Below are 22,733 nucleotides of genomic sequence, written 5' to 3'. Positions count from 1 at the left end.
GCAGTGAGGACAACCAGAGGCCACTCTTGTTGCCATCTTGGTTTCGGTGGGATGTGGCTGGCTTCTTTACTGCAGCCTGTTTTATCAGGAAACTCTTTATGACCTGCATCTTGTGCTGGCCTCCTATCTCATCTCGTGACTTAGAATGCCTTAACCATCTGGGCATGTGGCCCAGCAGGCTTCATCCTCATTTTATCCAGCCCTTCTTCAAGATGGAGTTGTTCTGGTTCAGATGCCACTGACAGAGCTAGCTTATGGTTGGAGACAATGTCATAGGGAATTATTCTTCAAAGACTGCAAAATTCAGCTTGGATGAGATTCCAAAAGTCAAAAGGGTGTTGAGAAAACAACTTGTCTAGAATTTCCTCTTCATGGGCTATTGATTCTCTTTATAATAACACCTTAAGAAAAAAATAGACCAGGGTGCGGTGGCTTGCACCTGTAATCCCAGCACTTTGGGAGGCTCAACCACAAGGTCAGGAGTTTGAGACTTAACCTGGCCAACATGGTGAAACCTCGTCTCTACAAAAAAAATACAAAAATTAACCAGGCATGGTGGTGCTTGCCTGTGGGAGAATTCCTTCAATCCGGGAGGCAGAGGTTGCAGTGAGCTGAGAGTCTTGCCACTGCACTCTAGCCTGGGCGACAGAGCAAGACTCTGTCTCAACAACAACAACAACAAAAAGAGAAAATAGGTGACACGTAGTGGCTCACGCCTGTAATCCTGGTGCTTTGGGAGGTCAAGGAGGGAGAATCATTTGAGGCTAGCACTTCTAGACTAGCCTGTACAACATAGTGAGACCCTGTCTTTACAAAAAATAAAACAAAAATTAGCTGTGTATGGTGGGTCTCATACCTGTAGTCCTAACTATTCAGGAGGCTAAGGCAGGAGAATCACTTAAACCCAAGAGTTGGAGGCTGCAGTGAGCTATGATGGTGCCACTTCTCTCTAGCCTTAGCAAAAGAGCAAGATGCTGGAAGAAAAGAAAGAAAAAAAGAAAGGGATATAAAACATAAAAAAAAAAGAAAATAGAAGAAAATAGAAAAATAATAATTTATATAGAAAAAAATTCATAATGATGCAAAACGTTCCATGGACACAAATATAAATAGTTGTTGTGCATGATTTTGTTTATTAAAGCTTTTTTTAGTTCTTCTGTAAACAGTTTAGTATTTTCTTTTGAGAACAAATTCTGTCTTGTCAACTATATTGATTTTCAGACTGGGTATGGTTGCTCAATAACCTATAATTCCAGAACTTTGGGAGGTTGACGTGGGAGGAGCACTTGAGGCCAGGGGTTCGAGACTAGCCTCGGCAACATGGTGAAACCCTATCTCTACAAAAAACCAAACAACAATTAGCCACTCATGGTGGCACATGCCAGCAGTCTCAGGAACTTGGGAGGCTGAGGTGGGAGGATCACTTGAGTCTGGGAGGTTGAGGCTGAAGTGAGATATGATTGTGCCATTGTACTCCAGCCTGGGTAACAGAGTGAAACTATGAAAGAAAAGAAAGAAAAGAAAAAAAGAAAAGAGAAAGGAAGGAGGAAAAGAAAAAAAGAAAAAAGTAAAAGAAAAAAATATGTAGTAAAAGTCAGTAATGTCTGGAAATATTCCCTAGATGGTTGAATACAAACTGTTGTTGGATGTGATTTTATCTATTAAGGCTCTTGTTTAGTTCATTGTTAAACGGTTTAGTATTTTATTTTGAGAATAGATTCTGGTTTATCAGTTGCATCAGTCTTTGCAAAGAAACTGCTTTGGGTTTCTTTAATGTTTCTCTGTTGATTTCCTGTTTTCAGTTTCATTACAGTTTGCTCTGGTTTTTCTTTTTTCTTTTCTTTTTTTTCCACTCATTTTAGGTTTCTGGAATTTTCCTGAAGCATTGTATTTTGATACAGATTCTGAGCTGGTGCTTTGGCTGTCCAAGCCAGAGGGTCCTAGAAGAAGTAGAATCATAACCGAGAAAAATTTAGGAAACCCCGCCCCTTCTGACCTTCAAAGGTCTTCAGGGCAGCGCCACAATGCACTGCCTGATTTTGGTGTTTCATAGTCTGATGTGTTCACAGTTTGTGACTATTAGACTCTGATTGAGCTCTGCTTTTTTTAAAGTTTCTGTTACCCAGCTGGTGCTGTTTTAGCTCCAGCTTCCTACTGTGTGTAATCGGCACGCTAGTTGCCTCTTTACTCAAAAAGTCACAGAAATAACTGCAGAGAAAACAAGTTAGCTGCCACCTGCTATAGAAGCATGTCATTAAATGTGTTCCTGGTCCCGTGGCTGCATCACTCTGGTCTCTGCCTCCGTCTCCACATGGGGACTTCTCCTCTGTGTCTCTGTCTCGTCTTCTGTGTCTTTTTATTTATTTATTTATTTATTTATTTATTTATTTATTTATTTTGAGTTGGAGTTTCACTCTTTTGCCTAGGCTGGAGTGCAGCGGTGTGATCTCGACTCACTGCACAATCTGCCTCCTGGGTTCAAGTGATTCTCCTGCTTCATCCTCCTGAGTAGCTGGGATTATAGGCACCTGCCCCCGGGTTATTTTTCCATTTTTAATAGAGACAGGATTTCACTGTGTGGCTCAGGCTGGTCTCAAACTCATGTCCTCAGGTGATCCACCTGTCTTGACTTCCCAGAGTGCTGGGATTACAGGCATAAGCCACCATGCCTGGCCATTTTTTATTCATTCTCTTCTGTATCTTAGAAGGACACCTGTTGTTGGATTTAGCGCCCCCCCTAAATCCAGGATGGCCGCATCTGGAGATTGTTTACTTAATAGAAACTACAGTGACCTTCTTTTCTTTTTTTTTTCTTTTTTTTTTTTTTTTTTTTTTTGAGACGGAGTGTCGCTCTGTTGCCCAGGCTGGAGTGCAGTGGCACTATCTTGGCTCACTGCAAGCTCTGCCACCTGGGTTCACGCTATTCTCCTGCTTCAGCCTCCTGAGTAGCTGGGACTATAGGCGCCGGCCACCATGCCTGGCTAATTTTTTTGTATTTTTAGTAGAGAAGGGATTTCACCATGTTAGCCAGGATGGTCTTGATCTCCTGACCTCGTGATCCACCTGCCTCAGCCTCCCGAAGTCCTGGGATTATAGGCGTGAGCCACCTTGCCCAGCCACAACCCTATTTTCAAGTAAGGCTCTATGCACAGGTACCAGGGGTTAGGACGTATTTTTGGGGAGCACCATTCAACCTAATCCACCCCTCAACCTAAATATGTCCACTGGGTTCAACATGAACTGTGTCCACTTCTCCCAAAGAGAACAACTTAAGAGACCCCTGTGCACCTGTACACCTTGCCTGAGTCATCAGCACTCACTGCTTAGATGCCTAAATCCTAAGCCGTGATCATCTCCGCCCTCCCTCTTGCAGCCCAGTTGAGCCCATTCTCTGCCCAAGCACCTTATAAACAGGCTTTTAACCCTGCATCTCCACATGTTTCACACACTGATTTCATACATTATAGTATTTAATGTTCTTTTACTGATTTTTCCCAGTGGGGAAAATGTCAAGGAAAGTAACTGAGTTTGACAGTTTTAAATTCATACATTGTGATTCAACATTACTTTGAAACAGTTATTTAATGCAGTGCATCGGTTTCGTTTATCAATTTAACATAAATTGAACCTATGTAGATGAAATATTTCGATAGTCACATTTTAAAAGGTGAGAAAGTTATGCAGTGAAATGCATCTCTGTTTTTGTGCCTCACCTGTAGAATTTGTCCTCTCCTCCCTCCCAGGTTCCCATATTAATGTGTCTTGTATATTTCTCCAAAGTCCTTTCTCCACGTAGAAGCAAATATCACTTACGGAGAAGAGCCTCACTTTTTTTTTTAAACAGATTGGGGTCCCACTCTGTTGCTTAGGCTGTAATGCAGTGGTACTATCATATTTCACTGCAGCCTCCAACTCCCGGGCTCAGGCAATTCTCCCATTTCTGCCTTATGAGTAGCTGGGACTACAGGCACATACCACCACACCCTGTACATTAAAAAAATTTTTTTTGTAGAGATGGTGTCTGGCTGTGTTGCCCAACCTAGTCTTGATCTCCTGGACTTAAGTGATCCTTCTGCTTCAGACTTCTAAAGTGCTGGGTTTACAGGCATGAACCACTGCTCCCGGCCTCCACCCATCTACAGGTGTGGAACAAGAGCATGTTCTCTCCCAAGCTAATGTGGCATGGACTGGCCTCCCAGGCTGTAGACAAGATTGATGGGGACTGTGCCCACTTCCTGATTTACTTTTTTGTTTTTTTTTGGAAACAGAGTCTCACTATGTCAGTCAGGCTGGAATGCAGAGATGCGATCTTGGCCTATTGTAGCTTCTGCCTCCCAGCATTCAGCATTTCTTCCACCTCAACTTTCTGAGTAGCTGGGATTACAGGAGCCTGGCACCATGTGCAGCTAATTGTTGTGTTTTTCATAGAGATGGGGTTACACCATGTTGGCCGGGCTGGTCTCGAACTCTGGCCTCAAGTGATCTGCCCGCCTCGGACTCCCAAAGTGCTGAGATTACAGGTGTGAGCCAGTGTGCCCAGCTGGGTTATAACTTTTTCTTTTTTTTTTTGAAACGACCTTTTTTTTTTTTTTGAACAGCCTGTTGCCCAGGCTGAAGTGCAATGGTGCAATCTTGGCTCACTGCAATCTCAGCCTCCTGGGTTCAAGTGTTTCTCCTGCATTGGCCTTCTGAGTAGGTGGGATTACAGGCGTGCACAATGCCTGGCTAATTTTGTATTTTTAGTAGAGATGGGATTTCTCCACGTTGGTAAGGCTGGTTTCTAATGCCTGACCTCAGGCGATCCACCCACCTTGGTCTCCCAAAGTTTTGGGATTACAGGCATGACTCAGCGCACCTGGCCGGTTTTAACTTTTTTGAAGTGCATTTTCCACATAGGCATCTCTCTTGGAGTGTCCATGAGGAACACGATACTGGGCCACTGTGACACTGTCTTCTTTCAAAGATTTCTGTCCATAATGTCTCAACATTGACTGTTTGGGTTTTTTTCTCTTGCATTTTAGGGAGAATTGGGGCTCATCCATCCTCATCTCTCTCCCATTGAATTGGTGCATCCTGTTTTGTTAGCACCTGGGATGCCCATGTTCAAGGTTCCTTAAGCACCTCAGTTTAAGGAAAGAAATGCACATATTTAAAATATGTGAGGTAAGTGTGCAGGGTGACAATGGACAATGCATGTGTTTACTTTGGGGACTGTTGTGTCAGCTGTTTTTGAGCCGTAGGTATTCTTTTAGGAATTTTTTTTTTTTTCTTTTTGAGACAGAGTCTCATTCTGTTGCCCAGGCTGGAGAGTATGCAGTGGTGTGAGTCTCGGCTCACTGCAAGCCCTGCCTTCTGGGTTCATGCCATTCTCCTGCCTCAGCCTCCCAAGAAGCTGGGACTATGGGCGCCTGCCACCATGTCGGCCTATTTTTTTGGATTTTTAGTAGAGACAAGGTTTTGCCGTGTTAGCCAGGATGGTCTCAGTCTCCTGACCTCGTGATCCGCATGCCTTGGCCTCCCAAAGTGCTGGGATTACAGGCATGAGCCACCGCGCCCTCCTGAGGCTTAGGAATTCTTATAGTTGACTGGCATTTACAATTTATTAAGGGACTTTTTAAGTGTATAATCCTCAAAACTTCTAAAAAAAAATGGTGATGTTTTGTTATCCAAGTTACTTTGACATCAACCATTTGCTGTCCCACCACATAATTTCTCATTATGTTACCTTATTACTGGCTGAGTTAATATACTTACTGGGGACCTGTATATGACTTCTTCCATTAAAAGTAAGTTAAGTCTGGGCGCAATTGCTGAAGCCTGTAATCCCAGCACTTTGGGATGCTGAGGTGGGAGGATCACTTGCGCCCAGGAATTTGAGACCATCTCGGGCAACAAAGAGATCTCAAAAAACAAAATTAGCCAAACATGGTGTACATGCCTGTAGTATCAGCTGCTTGGGAGGCTGAAGCGGGCTGATGGCTTGAGCCCAGCAGTTTGTGTTGCAGTGAGCCGAGATTGTATCACTGTGCTGTAGCCTGTGGGTCAGAGTGAGACTTGTCTCTAAAAAAAAAAATAATTATTTAATTACTTAAAAATAAATAAATAAATAAAAGCAAGTCCAAATGGAGATGGTTGGTGGTGTTGGTTGGAATGGATGACATTATGAATGTATTTAACACCACTAATCTGTACACTTAAGATGGTTAAGATGGTAAATTTTATGTTGTACATATCTTACCATAATTAACAAATAATAGATTTAAAACAAACAAATTAAGTATATTCAATGCCAGGTGTAGTGGCTCACGCTTGCAATCTTAGCACTTTGGGGCGTTGAGGTGGGCAGATGGCCTAAAGCCAGGAGTTCAAGACCAGCACTGTCTCAAGTAAAAAGAAAAAATTGACTTTCATTCTGGATCGTAAATAGAGACATTCTTTCCTAGAGCTGGCACTTGAGGGAACCTGCCTACATGTCTTCAATGGACATCTTAAGACTTATGTTTTGGACATATTAGACTATTGGAATAAAGGAGCTGAGTTGGGAGTACAGACTCCTTTTCTTATCCATTTCCTTGTGTGGCAGGAGATTTTGCTCCTAGCCCGCACTTACTGCTGTGAGATCGTTGATGCTGCAAGGTGAGCTGTGCTGTTCAGGTCCTCATGAATGCCCATGTTCCGTGTCATGCAGAATAAGAAGAAAGGAATACCAGCTCTATTTCTATGAAGCTTGCTTTTGTTGTTGTTGTTGTCGTCGAGAGGGGGTTTTGCTCTGCCGCGCAGGCTGGAGTGCAGTGGTGCAGTCATGGCACTCATTGCAGCCTCTACCTGCTGGGATCAATAGATCCTCCCTGCTAGGCCTCCTGCATAGATGGGACTGCAGATATGCTCCACTACACCCAACTAATTTTTAAAGTTTTGTGGAGACACGGTTTTGCAACGTTGCCTACCCTGGTCTTGAACCCCTGGGCTCCAGTGACCCACCTGCTTTGGCCTTCCAAAGTGTTGGGATTATAGACGTGTGCTACTGAGCCTGGTCTTGCTGAATTATTATTTATTATTTTTTTTTAAATTCCTCTTAGCCTATCTTGGGGGAGGTGAGTCAGTGTTAATTCAGGTGTACATATAGCAAAATCACCCATTTTAAGTGCACCCTGGAAGGAGTCTTTGCCAAATGGATAGGGCTTGGTAACCACCACCACTTGGGACATTTGAGAAGCCGATGTTGGAATGTTTTCACACGGATGCATTCATTTACTATGTTTATTATTCTATGTGATTTGCTTTATGTGTGTTATTTCACTTAAACCCAGCAGGGGTAAAGATTATGATCCCTATTTTGCAGATGAATTTTAAACAGGTTAGGGGGCTTGTCAAGGTCATGCAGCTTTTAATCGTGATGGGATGATGCCTCTTGAATGAGGCTTAGAGTAGTAAGATGGCTGAGGAAGGAAAAAAGTAGAAAGGAGAGAAAAAGAAGGAGGGAAGGAGGAAAGTAGGCAGAAAGGAAGGAAAGAAGAGGGAAGGAAGGAGAAAGGAGCAAGGAAAGAAGAGGAAGGAAAGAAGAAGGCAGAAAGGAAGGATGGAAAGAAAGAATGAAAGGAAAGAAGGAAGGAAACAGATGAAAGAAGAAGGGAAGGGCTGAAGGAAGGAACAGGTCCCTTGTTCAGGTGGGTTTATTCCCAGGAACGATCTGGGAAATAGTGTGTATGTAAAGATGGAAAGTGTGTATGTAAGAGCTGTTTTAGGCCAGGCGTTGTGGCTCATGTCTGTCATCCCAGCACTTTGGGAGGCTGAGGCAGGAGGATTGCTTGAGGCCAGGAGTTGAAGACTGCCCTGGGCAACATAGCAGGACCCTGTCACTATAAAAAATAAAGAAATTAGCTGAGTGTGGTGGCCTATACCTGTAGTCCCATCTACTCAGGAGATTGACACAACAGGTTTAGGGAAAAAGAAAAACAAAATAAAAAACAGGCCGGGTGCAGTAGCTCATACCTGTAATCCTAGCACTTTGGCAGGCCAAGGTGGGTGTATCATGAGGCCAGGAGTTTGAGACCAGCCTGACCAAGATGGTGAAACCCCGTCTCTACTAAAAATACAAAAAAATTATCCAGGTGTGGTGGTGGGCACCTATAATCCCAGCTACTTGGGAGGGTAAAGCAGAAAATTGCTTCAACCGGGGAGGCATAAGTTGCAGTGAGCCAAGATGGTGCCACTGTACTCCAGCCTGGGCGACAGAGTGAGACTGTCTCAAAAAAAAAAAAAAAATTAGCTGGTTGTGGCGCATGCTTGTAAATCCTAGCTACTTGGGAGTCTGAGGCTGGAGGATCGCTTGAACACAGCAAATGGTGGTGGCAGTGAGCTGTGATCGTGCCACTGTGCTCTAGTCTGGGCCACAGAGCAGAACTCCATCTCACAAAATAAAAATAAAAATAAAAACATACAAACAGAGATGAGGACACAGACAGACACAGAGGATGGCCCTGTGAGGACACAGGGAGAAGACGGCATCTCCAAGCCAGGAGAGAGGCCTCAGGAGGAACCAGCCCTGCCCACATCTGGATCTCTGACTTCCAGCCTCCAGGCCTGTGGGAGAAGAAAGTTCTCTTTAAGTCCCCCAGTCTGTGTTATGTTATTACAGTAGTTCAAGCAAAGTACTTTATTTACATAGAAGTCTGTCAGAATTATGGGCCCTGAAATGCTTTCCAGGATGAGTTGAGGTCAGATGGAGCGTAATTTATAGGTTCTTTTTTTACATTTACTATTAGCCACTGTTTTTTTTTTTTCAGCAGAGTAGTGAATACTGCAGAAACTGAATTAGTTGAGAGCTTAAGTCAGATCTTTATGCATCTCAGAATATTTGTACTGATTGAAAGAAATAATCAGCACTTGATAGGTTGGAAGATTGAGACCCAGAAAGTAATCTCTCCCTGTGACGACCAAATTCTTGCTTGACTACCTTGTTTTTTTTGGGATGAAAATGTGTTTCTTATATCAGTAGAGATTATGAAGTTATTTAGGTACCAGTGACTAAAATATCAGCCATAGGTTTCCTGTTTGTTGTTGTTGTTGTTGTTGTTTTTGGTGGGTTTTTTTTTTTTTGAGACAGGGTCTTCCTTTGTTGGCCAGGCTGGAGTGCATGATGTGATCATAGCTCACTGCAACCTCAGCCTCCCAGGCTCAGGCAATCCTCCCACCTCAGGCTCCCAAGTAGCTGGGACTACGGCTGTGCACCACCACACCTGGGTAATTTTTTATTTTATTTTTCTAGCTGGCATCTTTCTATGTTGCCAAGGCGGGTCTTGAACTCCTGGCCTCAAGTGATCCCACCATTTTGGCCTCCCAAAGTGCTGGAATTACAAGCGTGAGCCACCCCGCCCTGCCTAGTTTACAATTTGAACTTGGTTTTTCATCTCAGCTCCTTTGAAGACTTCTGTCTTCTCCCATGTTTGGGGCGGCTCTGCCTTGTGGACATTCCTTAGCGATCGGCCTGGGAAGGCTCAGACATGTCTAGGCTGCCTTTGTAGGAATAGGGATTAGTAGCTCCTTAGCCCCTTTCTTTCCTGGGTTGTTGCTGTTTGCTGAGGTCTGCACAGTTCAGACCACCCTGGAAGCCTCTCTCAGGTTCTCAGAGACAGTGGAATTATACCTTTGACTCTGAGCTCGCAGCATTGCTAGGGAATGTGCTTGGCTGAATTTGGCACTGATTGGTTGAATTTGTACTCCCTGGGCATATTTGCTTTGGTAACAGATACTACAGACTGGGTACCTTGAAATAACAGAAGTTAATTGTCTCACAGTCCTGGAGACCACAAATCTAAAGTCCAGATGCGGGCAGGGCTGCGCTCCCTCTGGAGCCTGTAGGGGAGGCTCCTTCCTGTCCCTCCCAGCTCCTGGGGGCGCCAGGCGTCCCTGGGCTTGTGGCTGTGATGTGGTCTCTGCCTCCGTCTCCACATGGCCTTCTCCTCTGTGTTTGTGTCTTCTGTCTCTTACAGGAACACCTGTCATTGTGTTCAGGGTCCACTCCAATCTTGGATGACCTCACATTGGGATCCTTAACTTAATTACACCTGCAAAGACCCTTTTTCCAAATGAGGTCTCATTTACAGGTTCTGTGGGTCAAGACATGACATATCTTTCTGGGAGACCATAGTTCAGTCCACTACAGTTGTATCCAGTTCTTTCTGGAGGCTCCAGGGGAGGCTCCTTCCGGCCTTTTCCAGCTCCTGGGGGCTCCAAGTGTCCCTGGACCTGTGGCCGCATCACTGCACTCTCTGCCTCTGTCTTCACGTGGCCTTCCCTCTGTCTGTGTCTCCTTATTAGTTTCACCACTCATACTGGACTGCCTCCAGGATCACCTCACCTTAATATATATCTTTTTTTTTTTTTTTAAATTTCATTTTTTAAAAGTGGAGATGGGGTCTTGCTGTCTTTCCCTGGCTGATGTTGAATGCCTGTGCTGGGATTACAGGTGTGAGCCATTGTGCCCAGCCTTTGTGTATATCTTAATTACATCTGCAAATACCCTATTTCCAAATAAGGTCCCATTCACAGGTACCAAGGATTAGAACATCAATGTGGCTTTTCCAGGGCACCCAATTCAACCCACACAAATGGGGAGAGGGGAGATTGGCTGTATTTAGGTGACCCATGAAAGGCTGAGCTAGCTGTGGGATGTTGCTCTTGCAGCACAGAGGAAGAACTGGGCTCAGATGGTGTCAGCTGTTAGTGTCTGAGATCGTCCGTGAATCTACTCTCAGGAGTGTGCTGTAGCGAGACACAGTCCTTCTCTGTACCCTCCTGACCCCGTCCCATCTACCCACGGACCGCAAGGGAAAGTACTCAGGGTTGGTTGGTTTCTTTTCCCTTTTGTGACCGCGTGAAATTCCATGTCACAGTCCCTGTGTTTATTCCATACAGATCTCCTGAAGTGTTTTGAGTTCTAGCAAAATTTAAAAATATAACCAAAAGAGACTTAAATCCATGTTTCTCCTTTTTCTGGGCACTTCTTTAGTATGAATGGGCTTCATGATGATAAACACGGAGGCCTGCTGTCTTTCCTTCTGTCTCTGCTGGCCATCTCTTTCCTTCCCTCCGAAGTCACAGGCAGGCAGAATTTTGGGTTTGTTGGGCTTGAGGAAAAGAGGAAAAGGGCATTTCTTTTCACAGTGAGAAACATGTTTTTTGCGCTTTCTCATACCTCACTTTGTAAATTTTAAAATTTTATTTATTTTTCTTTAGATTTCTGAACCAAGATATTTATTTATTTATTTATTTATTTATTTATTTTTGAGACAAAATCTCCTTCTGTTGCCCAGGCTGCAGTGCGGTGGTGCAGTCTCAGCTCTCTGCAACCTCCACCTCCCGGGTTCAAGAGATTCTCGTGCCTCAGCCTCTGGAGTAGCTGGTATTACAGGTACCTGCCACTGTGCCTGGCTAATTGGTTTTGTATTTTTAGTACAGAAGTGGTCTCACTAAAATTAAAAGAAAAGACATAAACTCCACATAGATTTTCCTCCTGAGTAACGCTGCTACTTAGCTTGGGGAAAGATGGAGGGGATTTCTAGGGCGGGGAATGGACCACTTACCTTCAAGATCTGTCTTATCAGGAAGGAAAGATCTGACCTACCTAGAAACACTTGAAAAGACTATTTTTTTATGTCTTATTGGGCAAAGCTGGGTCAGATGGCCACCCTTAGCTGCAGAGTAGGCTAAAAATAGACATTTTCTACTCAAGTGGGATAATGGTAACTGGGGAATGTGTACTGGAGAGCCTCCGAACACCAAGCAGGGAAAATCTACCAGCACCATTAAATGTTCCCTTTGTCTTCTGTGCACTTAAGCTACTAAACTTTAAACATTACAGCATGCCACTTCTGTCTGCTTTGAATAAAGTTGTTTACCAATACAATTCTGCAGTCTGATTGTGGCATTGGCGGCGCTGACCACATCTCCCAGGGTAGCACAAAGATCTGCTGCAGTGCACCAATAACATGTTTTGAGTTTTTTGTATTTATAACTCACACAGCTCAGAGAAAGGTTTAAAGAAGTCACGGAAGTGTAAAAAAAAATGTGTTGAGTCAAAGATGTTGTTTTTAAAGTAGGCATGGAGAATTGTCTCCATTGATGGTCAAATACAAGTGCTAAGAAGACCGAATGTTATGCAGTAAACACAGCCAAGTAATAAATAGCTTCCCTGGAGTGGTGATAGAGAAAGGTAAATAAAGAGGAAGGAACCAGACAGAGGAAGAAAAGTCAAGGACCATATTCATTGCCTTACTAGAATTTTAGGGTGTGGCAAGAATTTAATGTTTCCCAGTAATCTGTATGTTCTGTTGGAAAGAAGAGCAACAGGAGACTAAAAGGTTACTCTGTTGCCCATTTCATAGGTCCAATCCCAGGCAAAGCTTGGGTAGGATGCCAGTGTTCCTGATTCCTGATTGTGTTTTATCCAGTTGAAACATCAGTGGCCATAGTCAAACACCTAAACTGGATCAGTTCACAGTCCTCAAAGCCCTTCTCCCACTTCCTGTCTTTGACCTCATTCCACCTAATTTTGTCCACACCATGTCATACTGTAATAAAACCTATTTTATTTCCAAATTAACTAAGAGAATATACTTTAAAAATTTGTTACTATTTCATTATTTGTTTACTTTTAAAAAAAATTTAACACTTGTCGGCTATTGACATTGTTTAACTTCTTACACTTTTTCTTTATTTTGTAGTTCACTTTCTGTTTCTACCGTAATAAAATATTCATTATTAGGAACTTCATTTAATAGCCGAGGTTACTTCTCCGCCCTTCCCAGTCTGCCCTATAAGCTAGTAAATTCATCATTCATTAGCTTATATGTTTTAAAACACGGGGATTTTAGTTTATAGCAAATACTTTAAAAAATTATTTTCATGTTACCATGTACAATTAGTGGTGTTCCAGATTCTTGGAAGGAAATTCATTATATGGTTGTGGTCTTTTTTTTCTTCTCAACCCAATCAAGAATACCCAGTCACAATTTAAAAAATTATTCGCCCTTAGTGGTGCACAGCCCATAGTTCCAACTACTTGGGCTGAGGTGGGAGGATTGCTTGAGGCTGGCAAGTCAAGGCTGCAGTGAGCTATGATTGTGCCACTCTGCACTCCAGCCTGGGCAACAGAGAGAGACCCTGTCTCAAAAAAACAGACAAAACAACATAATGTGATCTACCCTCTAAGCAAATTTTCATATATACAGTTTCACTATTGTATATGTGAGATTTTTATATATAGAACTTCACATATCAATTCAGTTTTGTTAACTATAAGAACTGGGTGTATGGTAGATCTCTATGGTTTACATATCTTGCTCATCCTTTAATCAATATGTTTCCCCTTCCCCCTCAAGTCCTATCTTTTGATAACAGTCGCTCTACTTCTATGAGTTTGACTATTTTAGATTCTGCATTAGTCCATTTTCATGCTGCTAATAAAGACATACCTGAGACTGGTTAATTTATAAAGGAAAGAGGTTTAATGAACTCACAGTTCCACATGACTGTGGAGGTCCCACAGTCATGGTGGAAGGTAAAAGGAGGAGCAAAGTCACATCTTACATAGCAGCAACCAAGAAGAGAGCACAAGCAGGGGAACTCCCATTTATTAAAACATCTGATCTTGTGAGACTTACTCACTATGGGAAAAACCCACCCCCATGATTCAGGTACCTCCCACCTGGTCTCTCCCATGACTCGTGGGGATTATGGGAGCCACAATTCAAGATCAGACTTGGGTGGGGACACAGCCAAACCATGTCAGATTCCTTGTATAAGTGAGATCATGCGATATTTAATGTTTGTTTTTCTGTGCCTAGCTTATTTCACTGAACATAAAGGCCTCCAATTCCATCCATGTTGCCGCAAATGACAGAGTTTCCTTGTTTTTTAAGGCTGAATGGTATTCCATCATGTATATGTACCATGTTTTCTATATCCATCTGCCCTTGGACGGACACTGAGGTGGTTTCCATGTCTTGGCTGTTGTGCATAGTGCTGCCATAAACATAGCAGTGCAGGTGTCTGGAAGATCCTGGTTCTCTTGAGTTTTGCAGTCTAGCATAAAGCAGGCACAGGAATATCAGCAAATGAATGGATAGGTAAATGGATTAATATTGATTAGTGAGCTTTGCTCGTCAACAGATGCTGGTTCCTCAGAAGGATATACTTCCAAACCGTCCTTTCTCTGAATGTCAGTTTCTGAGAAGCCTGCTCTGCTGTCTGGGGTGAATGTGATCACATAATACGGGAGGGCAGTTTTGTTTTAGTTGCTCATCTCTGTCTGAAGCTGTGGATGGGTTGTTTAAAAATATTGCTGAGGAATGACTTGCATGTCAGTAAGGGGCTGCTAATGCTGGGATCAAGGTAGATCAAAGGCAATTTAGTGATACACTAGAAATCCTGCATCAGTCTCAGTGGCTCATGCCTGTAGTCTCAGGACTTTGGGAGGCTGAGGCAGGAGGATCACTTGAGCCCAGGAGTTCAAGGCTAGCCTGAGTAACGTAGTGTGATCCCCTTCTACAAAAAGTACAAAAATTAACCGGGTAGGCTGAGGCAGGAAGATTGCTTGAGCCCAGGAGGTGGAGGCTGCAGTGAGCTGTGATGGCGCCACTGCACTCCAGCTTGGGCGACAGAGTAAACTCGTTTGTTCCCAACCCAAGAACATTTATGCTACGTGGAGAATATTTCAATATGCGCGTGAACATATATGCACACCTTGTAGGATCAGTGTGTTACAGGAAGAAGAGGAGGATGAAGAGGAAGAAGAGGAGAAGGAGGAGGAGATAGAAGGAGGAGGAATAAGCATAGCTTGTTTAGAGATTCTGAGTTTCTTTTATATCTCATTGTCTATTAGATTTCTTCATTTAGATGCACCCCAGTGAGAGGAGGACGGTGAGGAGGAGGAGATGGAGAAGGAGGAAGAAGTAGAAAAGAAAAGGAAATAGAAGAGGAGGAGGAGGTGAAAGAGAAGGAGGAGAAGATTGAGGAAGAGAAAAAAGAGAAGGAAGAGGTAGAGGAGGGGAAGGAGGAGAAGAGAGTGTTGGGATTGAAACTGTCCCAGCAGAATACTGTAGAGCTGTTGGTTTTCTCTGGTATTTGTAGTGGTTGCCGTTGTTGTTGTTGTTTTCTGTTTGTGGGCACCTACAGCACTTCATCCCAATCCACAGCAGATTGTAGAATATGGACTCCGTGCTTTGAGCAAGCCTTCGTGTGCGTTAAGGAAACAGCCGTGTTGAGGAGGGCTGTGTGTTTTACACCCTGTCTGGATTTCTGATGAAACCAGAGAGCCTGAAGAGAAAAAGGCATGTTGCACAAATCCATTTACTGTTACTCTAATGCTTCTCCATGTGGGTGTGTGGGGCGTGTGGGTGTGCTGTCTGCAAAGACTGATCTGCAGATTCTATGGCCAGTTTGTCCCCAAATTGAAGAACCATTCAGAGGCAGATGGCTCTCTCTGTCTCCCTCTCTCTCCCTCTTTCTCTCTCTGCAATTTCTGTATTCAGTGGAAAATTCCAGGTGAGCGCCTCTCACTAAATGCCATCAGCCCACGTGTGCCGTGACACTCAGTCTCTGAAAGTTTCGCTTGGGGTCTGTGTTTGCTGTCCTGGTGCAGCCCCCCGCTGATTGCGTGGCTGCGGTGGTTTCTCCCTTTGCCAGGAGACTTAATGGCTCTGTCGATTTCTTCTCTCTCTAGGCACTGGGACGTTCGGGCGGGTGCACCTGGTGAAGGAGAAGACAGCCAAGCATTTCTTCGCTCTCAAGGTGATGAGCATTCCCGATGTCATCCGCCTGAAGCAGGAGCAGCACGTGCACAATGAGAAGTCTGTCCTGAAGGAAGTCAGTCACCCGTTTCTCATCAGGCTGTGAGTCCCCTCCTGAGGCCTCTCCCCACACACCCTCCCTAGGCCCCTGTGTGTCTCTTCTTGTAAGAAGCAGGGTGGGCCGAGACCGTGGCCTGCGTGCAAAGCCTCAGGCCACAGCAGTCTCCACCTGTCAGGTCTTATCAGCCTCTGATCTCGGAGCTGGAAAACCTCCAGGGCTCCTGACCTCCATGGCTGACCAGGTCCAAAAAGAAATGCTCTGTGTTCAGAAGTCCATGCCCAAGGCCCCTAGCTCCTCTCCTGGGTGAGCCAAGTATCTCTGCCTGGAAAAGGATGCAAGAATCTTTGTCTCCTCACCTCCTTGGGTTCTGCTTCTATAGCTCTCTGGAGAACTGGTTAAGTTGATTTTTAAGGGACCACAGTCTTTTGGACGGGGCTGGGCTTCAGGTTTCGTGGGTTTCTGGTTGACTGTGGATGAGAGATATCCCATTTAGATGCAGCCCACACCCTTCCAGCTGATGGTACACAACAGTCTTATGTCCTAGGGTAGGTGTGTGAGTCCATTCGGGCTGCTATAACAAAGGATCTTAGACTCGGTAATTTACAAATAACAGACATTTGCTTCATGGTTCTGGAGGCTGGAAAGTCCAAGATCAAGACATGGCAGATTCAGTGTCTGGTGAGGACCCGCTCCCTGGTTCATAGATGGTGCCTTTTTGCTGTGTCCTCATATGGTGGAAGGGGCGAGGGATCTCTCTGGGGTCCCTTTTATAAGGGCACTCATCCCATTCATGAGACTCCACCCTCATGACCTCCCAAAGGACCCACCATCTAACACCATCACCGTGGCGGTGAGGATCCAACATAGGGATTTGGGAGGACACAAGATATTCAGACCATTCCAGCAGGGTAATTCCGTTTCCAGCCAGGTGTCTTAGACAAGGATGTCCTGCGTGTCTCTCCTTTCCCTCCATGGGTGCCTTCCATCCAATTCCCCAAGTCTTCCCTCTGCCGTCTTATTGCCACGCCTCTCCTGTCCACCTATCCATCTTCTGCTTTATCTGGGTCCCGTCTCTCTGCCCTGATTTTCTGTACTGGCGTCCCTCCTACCTGATCTTTCTCTCCCAGCCTTGCTCCCCTTGAAGACATTCCTCACTTTATAGCCTCACTAGTCCTCCCAGGTACCTCTGCAATGACCTGCCTCTCTCTGGTCATTCTCAGGGAACTCCTGAAGTATCCCATATAAAGCCCCAGCAATGCGGCATCCTCCTACCAATATCCTCATGGACTGGCTTTCTGCCAGCACCTCCCTGCAGGGGAAGGTAGAAGGTGCTGTTTACACGCTCACTATGGGGCTTCTCCTAGACCATCCCTCCTTGACAGACCTCCTTCTTTGTCTTTATTATCGTGCTTCACTTCCCCCACCTAAGAAACACACTTGTTTTCCCTCACTTACTTGCTGTCCCCGGGACACAGGGTGCCTCCTATGATGTTCTTGAAGCACCTTATGTGTAGTGGAACAAGTACACCTGCCTTCTCTAGACCCAAGGTGGCCTGAGCTCCAAACAATATCATATGCAGAGGATGGGTGCAGTGGCTCATACCCGTAATCCCAGCACTTTGGGAGGCCAAGGGAGGTGGATCACCTGAGGTCAGGAGTTCCAGACCAGCCTGGCCAAGACGGCAAAACCCTGTCTCTACTATAAATGCAAAAATTAGCCCAGTGTGGTGGCATGCACCTGTAATCCCAGTACTCAGGAGGCTGAGGCAGGAGAATTGCTTGAACCTGGGAGGCAGAGGTTACAGTGAGCCAAGATCTCGCCACTGCACTCCAGCTGGGGCAACAGAGCAAGGCTCTGTCTAAAAAAAAAAGACCAACCAACCAACCGAACAAACAAACAAAACCACAGTTCTTTCAAAGGCTGGGCTTGCAGGTGGGACCCTTCCCTTTCTTGTTTGCTTCATTGCATCTTTCTGTGGCTTGCAGGTGTCCTAAGCATGGTACTGTGGGGTATGCGTGAAATCTTGAGTGAGGGGCTCCAATTCCGGGAATTCCTTCCTGTTGAAGGTCAAATTGTGTCTCCTGAAAAGATATGTTGAAATCCTCACCCTGGCTCCTGTGAATGAAATTGGAATGCTGTTTGCAAAAACGGTCTTTGCAGATGTAATTAAAATGCAGTTGGGCAGGCACAATGGCTCACGCCTGTAATTGTAGCACTTTGGGAGGCTGAGGGGGAAGGATCACTTGAGCCCAGGTCTCACTTGAGACCAGCATGGGCAACATAGCAAGACTCAGTTTCTACAGAAAATTAAACAATTAGTCAGGTGTTGGGTGCACACCTGTGCTCCCAGCTACTAGGAAGGGTGAGGCAAGAGGATTGCTTAAGGCCAGGAGCTTGAGGCTGCATGGAGCTGTGATGGCACCACTGCACTCAAGACGCTGTTTGTAAAAACAAAACGAAAAATGAAATGCAAGTAGGTTGGGCTCATGCTGCTGTACGGTGTGCTTTTAACTTTGTGTGACTGGTGTCCTTAAAAGAAAAGGAAGGAGACGCAGACACAAAGACGGCCGAACACCGAGAGAAGGACACCTTATGAGGATAGTTAGAGGTTGGAGGAATGGTGCATCTCCAAGCCAGGGGACTCCAAGGATTGCCAGCTACTCCCAGAACTTGGGAGAGAGGCCAGGGGCAGATTCTCCATCAGAGCCTGCAGAAGAACCAACCCCACCAACACCATCATGCTGAACTTTGGATTTGGGGTGCCAAAGTCATGAGAGAATACATTTCTTTCTTCCTTTTCCTGCTTTTTTGTTTGTTTGTTTTTTGAGACAGAGTCTAGCCCTGTTGCCCAGATTGTGCAATGGTGCGATCTACTGCAGCCTCTGCCTCCTGGGTTGAAGCAATTCTCCTGCCTCATCCTCCCGGAGTAGCTGGGACTATAGGTGTGTACCACCACACTCGAGTTACTTTTGTATATTTAGTAGAGTTGGGCTCTCACTATTCTTTCTTTCTCTTTTGTATTCTCTCCTCCCTTCCCCTCCCCTCCCCTCCCCTCCCCCTCCCCCTCCCCCTCCCCCTCCCCTCCCCCTCCCCCCCTCTCCCTCTCCCTCTCCCTCCCTTTCCCCCCTCCCCCCTCCCCTCCCCTTCTCCCTTTCTCCCTCCCCTTCCTTTTCCCTCCCCCTCTCCCTTCCCTTTCCTCCTCCTTTCCCCTTCCTCCTTTTCTTTCTTTTGAGACAGGGTCTCACTCTGTTGCCCAGGCTCACTGCAGCCTCTACCTCCTGAGCTCAAGTGGGGTCTTCTACCTCAGCCTCCCAAATAGCTGAGACCATAGATATATGCCGCCATGCCTGGCTAATTTTTAAAAACTTTTGAGGGATGAGGTCTTGCTCTGTTGCCCAGGCTGGTCTCAAACTCTTGGCCTGAAGCAATCCTCTGGCCTCAGCCTCCCAAAGTGCCGGGTCTGTAGGTGTCAGCCACTGTACCTGAACTGAGAATACACATCTGTTGTCTGCCACCCCACTCCCCAGTTTGTGAAACTTTGTTAATGATAGTCCTGAGGAACTCATGCACACCCATTGTACTTCCTGGAGCAGGAGAGCAGCCTGCAGGATGGGCTCCCAGGTGTTTTAAAATCTAAAAGCCTACAGAAGAATTGCATAGACATGGGGGTGGTTGGAGTGCGCAAGTGAGAGAATTCCCTGAAATAGCATTCTTGAGCTCCTGCAAGTTAAAAAATAGGGAGGAGCTTGCAGAACAGAGCTTTAGTTAGATAGTTCTCCTTTCTTCAAGCCAGGATAGCTCACAGCTGTTTTCCTTAGCAGATAAGGTGGATTCCTGCAGGGACGTGGATTATGATTGTGATGTTCCCCGATTTCTTTTTTTGAGACGGAGTCTCACTTTGTCACCCAGGCTGGAGTGCAGTGGGGCAATCTCGGTTCACTGCAACCTCTGCCTCCTGAGTTCAAATGATTCTCCTACCTCAGCGTCCTTAGTAGAGTAGGTGGAACTCCAGGTGCGTGTCATCATGCCTAGCTAATTTTTGTACTTTTAGTAGAGATGGGGTTTTGCCACGTTGGCCAGGCCGATCTTGAACTCCTGACTTTAAATTATCCACCCACCTTGGCCTCCTTAGTGTGCTGGGATTACAGGCATAAGCCACTGCACTGAGCCTGCCCATTTTCAATTTTAAGGAACAAAGTCGTTTATGTTCCTTAAGTCTCATTTAAGCCCTAGAGACTTTAGATATTCTATCCAAAGTTATTTATTTGGTTTATTTTTATCTTTTTATATAAAAAAGTATATATATATATTTTTAATTTAGAGACAAGGTCTTGCTGTGTGGCTCAGGCTGGACTTCAGTGGAGCAATCAGTGCTTACTGCAGCTCCTAATCTCCCAGGCTCAAGCCGTCCTCGTGTTTCAGCCTCCAGAGTAGCTGGGACTACTGGCATGCACCACTACACCGTGCTAATGGTTTTAGTTATTTTTAATGAAAAAAAAAGTATTTTTCACAACCTCTTTGGTGAAGATAATGTTTTTGTTTTTTTAATAAACAGAGTCTTGCTGTACTGCCCAGGCTGGGCTTGAACTTTTGGCTTCAAGCAGTCCACTTGCCTTGGCCTCTCAGTGTGCTGGGATTACAGGTGTGTACCACCATACCTGCCTCTTTTTAAAATTTTTTGTAGGAACCAGGTCTCACTTTGCTGCCCAGGCTAGTTTCAAACTCCTGGGCTCAAATGATCTTCCCACCTTGGCTTCCCATGCTGAAATTACGGATGTGAGCCATTGTACCTGGTCTATTTTTGTTTCTTAAGGAGTGAAATTTGTCTGCATCATGATAGCTTTCTGAGAGGACAGTTTGGATGCTTTGTGGGTTGTCCTTTGCCAGTACAGCTCCTCCAACTACTGGTTACAGTCGAAAGTGAGCTGTTATTTGTATGTTTAGTCTGCCTGCTGGTGTTGCCGAAAAGCATGAATTCTTCCTCATCATTTAAAGTCTGCATGGAATTTAAGGCCACTTGCAATATTATTCTTGGGAGGATTATATCCAGTGTTTTGGGAAAACATGGCAGGAACTCATTTCACAATTCTCTGATTTGGGACTGAGCTGAGTGGCTAACACCTGTAATCCCTGCATTTTTGGAGGCCAAGGCAGGAGGATTGCTTGAGATCAGGAGTTCCAAACCAGCCTGGGCAACATAGTGAAATCTCATCTCTTTAAGAAAAATATTAAAAAGAAATTTTAGCCTGGCCAACATGGCAAAACCCTGCCTCTGCTAAAAATAGAAAAATTTGCTGGGCATGGTTGTGCACGCCGGTGATCTCAACTACTTGGGAGACTGAGGCACTAGAATCTCTTGAGCTTGGGAGGCAGAGGTTGCAGTGAGCCAACATTGCACCACTGTACTCCAGCTTGGGTGACAGAGTGAGACTTCATCTTAAAAACAAAACAAAACAAACAAACAAAAAACACCAGAGAAAAATAAATAAAATTATTCAGTTTTGAAATAGTGCAGAAAACAAGGCAGGCTTTGAAGTCTGCAGCTCTTGTTAATGTTTTGGATCTAGGGAAATGATTGTCAACAATGAGCCTTTAAAGACTTAAGGGTGATAGCAATTTATAGGTGACTTTTAACAGTGATAGCAATTTACAGGTGACTTTTAACAGTGATAGCAATTTACAGGTGACTTTTTCCAAAATTTACAGAAAATATGTTTGCCACTTGGGCACGTTGACTCACACCTATAATGTCAGCATGTTAGGAAGCCAAGGTGGGAGGATTCCTTGTGCTCAGGGGTTTGAGACCAGCCTGGGCAACATGGCCAGACCCTGTCTCTACAAAAAGTACAAAAATTAGCTGAGTGTGGTGGTGGGTGCCTATAGTCTCAGCTACTTGGGAGGCTGAAGTGCAAGGATCACCTGAGCCTGGGAGGTGGAGGTTGCAGTGAGCCATGATTGTGCCACTGTACTGCAGCCTGGGCGACAGAGTGAGACCTTGTCTCAAAAAAAGAATCCAAAAACCAATATGCACTTGGAGAGGGTGACGTAACTTAGCCCATGAGACCTCCTTAGTGACTTGCTGAGAATTGATTTTTCAGTGCCCTGCAGTATTATGATAACCCGCTATAGCATTTTGCTTTTTCTGTGCATGAATGCTTGAGAGACCAAGTGGCTTTAAGAAGTGCATTAAAGTTGATCCAGGGTATCCAGGCACTTGACATTCCCTATACGTAACACGAGAGAGAATGCTTGATCTGGCTAGCTCCGTGGATAAGACGCTCAAGGGTGTCCAGCATATCCCTGTGGATAAGATGCTGGAGGGTGTCCATTGTTGCATGATGAGGAGCATGTCTTAGAGGAGAATCCTAGATCCTCTGTGAGGAATTAATTTCATCCTTCCAGCTGTGCAGCTTCTCTTCTAAATGTATGTTGCCTTGTTTAACATCTGCTTCCCTACTGGCAGTTTTAGGTCTCAGATTTCTTGATGAAAGTATAAAACAAGGACTTTCAGTGGAAGTGCTTCACAATTACGGCTGGATGAGTTTCTGTGGTGGGGACTCCCTGCACACTGTAGGGTGTTGGACAGTGTCCTTGGGCTCCACTCAGCATATACCAGGGCAACAATCCCAGTTACAAAAACTAGAAATGTCTCCAGACATCACCAGGTATTCCTTGGGGTAGGAAGGGCAAAGTTATCTCCACTGGTGAACCACTGTGATAGACAGATAATCAACAAATAGAGAGATGATAGGTAGGTATGTGTTGAGATGGATAGGTGATAAGTAATAGATATTAAGATAGGTCTAAATGATAGGTGATTGATAGGTGAATAGATGATGGGTAGCTAATATTAAGATAGATATTAAGATAGGTGATAGAT

At 44.9% G+C, this 22,733-nt stretch overlaps 1 protein-coding gene across 1 annotated transcript in view; it reads left to right on the top strand.

The window, feature by feature from the left end:
• LOC126947129 (cAMP-dependent protein kinase catalytic subunit PRKX-like) overlaps positions 1-22,733 on the top strand; it is a 103,151-nt gene that overhangs the window by 21,335 nt on the left and 59,083 nt on the right. Inside the window, exon 2 of the mRNA XM_050777754.1 lies at positions 15,725-15,893. Within this exon, the coding sequence (XP_050633711.1) occupies positions 15,725-15,893 (169 nt within the window). The remainder of the gene's footprint in view (positions 1-15,724; positions 15,894-22,733) is intronic.

The sequence above is a fragment of the Macaca thibetana genome, chromosome Y (assembly GCF_024542745.1).
Source record: "Macaca thibetana thibetana isolate TM-01 chromosome Y, ASM2454274v1, whole genome shotgun sequence".
Taxonomy (NCBI): Eukaryota; Metazoa; Chordata; class Mammalia; order Primates; family Cercopithecidae; genus Macaca; species Macaca thibetana.
This window is presented reverse-complemented; position numbering and strand designations above follow the sequence as displayed.